General features: G+C 42.1%; 1 protein-coding gene and 1 long non-coding RNA gene across 6 annotated transcripts in view; one reads left to right on the plus strand and one right to left on the minus strand.

Moving 5' to 3' along the window:
- MYLK (myosin light chain kinase) overlaps nucleotides 1–3,729 on the plus strand; it is a 181,186-nt gene extending 177,457 nt beyond the window's left edge. For all 5 annotated transcript variants that reach the window (XM_031590646.2, XM_031590647.2, XM_090143655.1 and 2 more), the window contains one exon: nucleotides 1,551–3,729. In XM_031590646.2, coding sequence (XP_031446506.1) covers nucleotides 1,551–1,813 — 263 coding nt within the window. In that variant the 3' untranslated portion in view covers nucleotides 1,814–3,729. The remainder of the gene's footprint in view (nucleotides 1–1,550) is intronic.
- Nucleotides 3,632–5,570, minus strand: LOC116227383 (uncharacterized). Its single transcript, XR_004166555.2, has 2 exons — nucleotides 4,641–5,570; nucleotides 3,632–4,082 (listed from the first exon to the last, which is right to left on the minus strand). It is a non-coding gene; the product is annotated as an uncharacterized LOC116227383 (long non-coding RNA).
- Nucleotides 5,571–5,627: the final 57 nt, after the last annotated feature.

Below are 5,627 nucleotides of genomic sequence, written 5' to 3' on the forward strand. Positions count from 1 at the left end.
AGTGTAATATCACAGGTTGCAAAAGTACACTCATAAAGATTGCAAAGACTGCTTACCAGAAACTTAAGAACAAAAAGAAGTCATTGTCTGAAACGACTGACAGGTCTCAGCTGCCCTCAAGATGACTTTAAATCGTGCATGCATTGTGGTAAAGGTAAAGAAATCCCTAACTCCCTTTGCAGAAGTAGTAATGATAATATCACTGTGCTGGTTGCAAAAGTCACATCTAGAAAATACTGTGTGATTTTATTTTTTTTTAATTTGCAAGATCAAGAAAGAAAATTCAGCCTGGAATATGCAGATAGAGTAAGTTTCCCAGTAGTCACTGAAGGAGCTTAGCTTGGCCAGCCTCGCAGTCTGAAGGCAGGTAGTGTGAGCATTTCTATTGCAGTGAGATTGAGGTTTCTATGTCACAGCTGTCAATGAAAACTGGAGATTAGGAAGAGAAGAGCCATTAAAACAGAATGGATACCGTTAGTACCATACTGCATGTGTAAAAAGTTAGACAAATCTAACCTTAAAATTAGATTCAGAAACTGCCTCACTGACCTTCTGCTTGTTTGTTTCTGTGCTCCTAATCTCTTTCACTGCCTGTGTTTCCTACCTCACAGCGGAGATGTGAGGATGGATTATTGTTGCTGTGGATGCTCAGCGTGAGGGGTATGTGCCTAAGTACTGCATGGAATAAATAGATGGATGTACATGGCCCACAGTCCAAACTTTCCAGTGCATCACCATAATGTTTGCTGTATATTAGGGATTCTGGCCCTTTATTTCTGTTTGGTGGAAAGCCATCCTCCCATCACAGTGCAGAACTTGGCTGAGACAGCCTTCAGTTTGTTACTGCAGCCAAGAGTACTGTATAAGGGATTGTTCTCCAGCATGAACTGTACAGCCCTGCTCTGGCTGCTGGAGTACAGCAGAGCCATTTGCTTCACAGAAGGCTCGGAAACTCCTGTAGAGCTGCATAACTGAAACACTTTCCTTAGACTCCCTTGCTTAACCTAACAAAGGGAAGTAGGAGGTGGGAGTGCCGCGGTCACCTTACAGGACAGGCTGGAGTGTAAGGCTTAGACTGGGAGGAGGAAAGTTCAGATCTGCCGAAACAAAGCAGCCTGAGAAGGATAATGAATTGCAGTTGTAGCCCCAAACACCGTCCCCTCAAAGCACTAAACGTCAGCATTGGGAACTGCAGGTTCCACAGAAGCTGTAGCACAAGGTAAGCTTCAAATACACTTTTACGAGTCCCATCCTCGCTGATGACCAAGACATATGAAAAGTTTTCTCCAGTCACTTTAAAAGCAGTTGTAAGTGGTATCCAGTTTGTACCTCAGAGGTAGCTTCCATTTTTTGCTCTTCATAATAAGGTTGTTTCAGGCAAATGTAAAGTAAAAAAGACCTCAGGTCATTTGCGTTTATTTTACATAAAACTCAATGAAATATTTCTGTACCAGCATGTCCATACACAGATGTGGAATCGGAGTTGAAAGTAATGACAGATGAGTTAATACTCATTTATTGCAATTGCTGGTCTCTCTCCGCTATTGCAGGCTATCCTGACCCTGAGGTAATGTGGTTCAAAGATGATCAGCCTGTCAAGGAGTCCCGTCACTTCCAGATAGATTATGATGAGGAAGGGAACTGTTCTTTGACTATTTCTGAAGTATGTGGGGACGATGATGCCAAATACACCTGCAAAGCTGTTAACAGCCTTGGGGAAGCCACATGCACCGCAGAACTCCTTGTGGAAACAATGGAAAAAGAGAAAGAAGAGGGAGAAGGAGAAGAAGATGAAGAGGAGGAGGAAGAATGAAACAAGGCTCAAAGAAAAAAAAAAAAGAAGAAAATATATTTAAAGACTCTCCTTATAAGGCTCAGAAAACCAAGTTAACAAAAGCACCTTGTGTGATACATAGGTCTTTGAGGGGTTGTTTTTTCAGCATGATCAGTTGATACCTGTTTGCTTTATGTACGGGCATTAATTGAAATCAGCAGGCAATTTAAGTTACTAGCATTTAAGCAAGTCATCGAGTAAGTTGTCCAGTCTATCTTTAAAATTAGAACGTATGGAAAACAAGTCTACAATTATATTCTGAGCTTCTTAAAGAAAAGGTCTGTTTACTGAGCTCATTGCTCTATACCATCATTTTCTCAGCCAAAACTGCAGCTAAGTGGGCTCCCTAAGGTCTCCTTTACAAGGAATCATTTGCCAGACGTGCAGTGCATCGCTCCAGTCCAAAGAAACTGCTCCCGGAGCAGTGTCTCCTATAAGGGAAGGTCTGATACAGCCAGTGTTGCAATTTGCCTGTTGCCACGGTTCATTTCTCATCTGGTTTAAACATTGTTTCATTGTCTTAACTTCAAACATATTTACTGCCCTGCTGTTGGTGCAGCTCTAATGCTGGCTAAGCTGAAATATCAGTGGGCTTTGCTGAGGTACTCCTGGTGCTTAACCAGCTGATGGTACCTGTCAGCTTTCCCTTATAGAACCTGGCACGTCGGGGCGCTTACAGACGCCTGCTTAAGAAACAGACTGAAAGCACAAAGACAGAATATCTTCTGTTTTGTTTTGGTGATTTTTTCTTTTTTTCTTTTTTTTTTTTTTTTTTTTTCTTTTTCCGGTCAGTTTAATAATGACCTATTGGTTTATATATATGCTGCTCTGAGAAATAGGTTATTGCACCGTCAGTGAATGGCTCTGACGTGCAGATGTGTGAATGGAATCCCAGGTTAGTTAAAATTTTACTTGCATTTATTTGGCAATTGCAAAACAGATTTCAACTGATGATAAGCTGGAAACTCCCGCAGATTTTTTGGAGTAGCCAAAAAGATAGTAGTCTGGATTACAAACTCCTTTATACTTAGCAGTTTCCAAAGAATCTTAACGTATATAGGACCTATTTGTACCCTATGAGCTTGACTGTCTTGTTTTTGTCTAGAACCTGCACCACTAAGGCTGTTGCCTTTTTAAAAAATGCAGAAAAAAAAAAAAGAAACAAAAAACCCCAGAGCCCAGCTTTCTTTCAGAAATGGTTAACGCACTCAAGACTTAATAACTTTGCTTTCCTTTCACAGTATTGGCACTTTTTATTTTTTGTTGTTGTTGCTGTTCAGAGGTAATATCAGAGGCTGTAAGGTGATATGCATAATCCAAAAGCAGCATGTCTTTCTTACATTTATGTATCATTCCAAAAGTGATTCTTTTCCACTTTGTGTGTAAAGTGCAACAATTTCAAAAGTTACCTCTTCAAAAGAATACCTTAAGTCCTCACAGTTAAGTAGGCAGTGTACTTTATTACAGGTGTGTACAATATCAGCCTTAGGTTGTTTGATATTACCGAGTTGTGTACGTGTTTCATATGATTTGCTCTTCTGCATTCAAAGCTCAACTAATGTGGATGACACAATGGTTTTTAATTGCTTTACTCTTTGTTGCTAAGTTCAGATTGCCAGCATGTCTTTTCCTTTTCAATTGATAAAGAATCTTGTTATACTAAACACAGTATTGCCACGATTCCTTATACAGAAAGGTTTTTAATCTGATTTAGAACATACAGAGCTTTTCTCACGTTTTTAAATGTTTTAGGCAACAATGGGGTGTATTTTGTACCTTAATAAAAATATGCTAATGTTTTCCCTGTTTGTTAAACCATCAGAATTGCAAAGATGAGAACGCTACGGCTGTAGTTACTCACAGTTCCTAAATAAATAATACCACAAAGCACACTACTTGTATACTCTATTGCAGGCGTTACTGTGTTCACATCGCTTAAGGAAACTGACAGCAGAGGTATTCTGTCCTCACACCTGCCTGGCACAGAAATGGGTGAGGTGACAGCAATGAAACTTGCTCAGTCTCTGCGGTGCTGCTGCACTTGCCCTGTTTTGTGAGTGCAGCAGGAGGCTGCTGTGCCCAATGCAATCAGGTGCAGCATGGGGCTGGTACCACTTACAGGTCTCCAGCCTTACTGCGTATCTCACAGTGACTGCAAACATGAATGGGATGGGACACCACTGCAGCTCTGCTCTTCTCTTACAGTTAAGAATTCCTTTATGATGGGGAAATGTATAGTTCAGGAAGTCTGCAGGAGCAAAAAAAAAAAAAAAAAAAAAGAGGAAAAAAATTGAAAAGTTAAAAAGTAGACACATTCATACCGGCTTTCCTACAAATTGTAAAGATAACAGCATTCAGCATGTATACTTGTGCTGCTCTTATGCTGACTTCTTTTAATGTGCAGTTCGACGCAGCACGGACCAGGCAGAACCACATAGAAGCTCTTTAAAGCAAAGATTGTGAAACACCTGCTTGTAGCAATATGTTTCTTGAGCAAACCTTCAGCCCTTGAAACAGTCGTCTTCGCAAGATGGGCTCCACCACCACCTTGTGAATGTACTTTATTCACTGACTGCTGATTTCCATTTGGATAGGCACATTTCTAAAGCAGCAAAAGATACAGCTTTGATCGCCTAGGATGTGGGCATGGCAAGATCTGCAGGTACATATGTGGGTAGGTAATAAAGCCTTTAAACTCTGCACACACAAACTGTGGCATTGCACAGATGTCCCATTCCCTCTCCTCCTTTAATAGTCCTACAGGATATAAACTGCCTCTTTTTCTCCAAGCATGTACTGAGCTTACCATCCTTCTGTAGCCTCCTGTTAACATCACTTCTTCAGTCTGCATGAAATCACAAACTTCAGAGATGGTGTGATACATAATGGTGTGATACAGTACCTAATTCAGCTTTAAGCAATTCACTCCAACTTGTATTTAACCTTTTGTTGTTGTTGTCAATTTGAAGAACAGGAGAAAGGCTATTCTATCTCAACAGAAGGTATCTTTATGTATTTACAACCCTGTCTAATTTTGCCAGCTATCCCAAATGGTCTCATAAAAGGTGTTACCTCTTCCTATAACCCTCGTCCAGCTCGTAAGATGTTTGCAGAGAGCCACACTTTGGGTGTGATAGGGTTGAAACAACCCCCAGAAGCAGAGTTTATGCAAGATGCTGCACAGGTTGGATCGCTTCATTCTTTTTGTTTTCCTTTTGTACAAAATTCAGTCTTGTTAAGCAGCATTGGAGATTTGGGACTGGCTGGTTTTCACTAGTTGAGTTTCTGGATTTGCAGAAACCTAATTGACCTAATTAGAGTCCTGTCGGTAACGAGCACCCAGCGCACACAGCGGGTGGATGAGGAGACACCTGCAAGTTCCATGCAAGGGACGCAGGTCCCTGCAGTGCTTCTGTTTGCTCGTGGCTGCCACAGCTCTCTCCTCTGCAGTGCCGGGCTTTGACAAGACAGAATTTTTGCGGTACTATCTGTGAATAATAAGCGAGCCGCTCGTCTAGCATTTCTGGGAATGCTTCTTGGGAAGGCTGAGAACACGGTGCTAACAAATCACTGTCCGAAAACTCTCACAAACCATTCTGCAAACAAAACCCACTCCGAGGAACTCGCCGCCCCGCTTCATCCCGCGGGTCACTATTTGTAACCTCTTTCAAGGCGCAAACGAAGACCGACCTCCCACCCCGCAGGTCGCATCCCGCTCGGACCTCCTCCAAGATGGCGGCGGCGGCGCCCCCGAGCACGGCGCCGGGAAAGCCCCGCCCCTCGCTCCCGCCGT

Source organism: Phasianus colchicus, chromosome 7, assembly GCF_987193195.1.
Source record: "Phasianus colchicus chromosome 7, bPhaCol1.hap1.1, whole genome shotgun sequence".
Lineage (NCBI taxonomy): Eukaryota > Metazoa > Chordata > Aves > Galliformes > Phasianidae > Phasianus > Phasianus colchicus.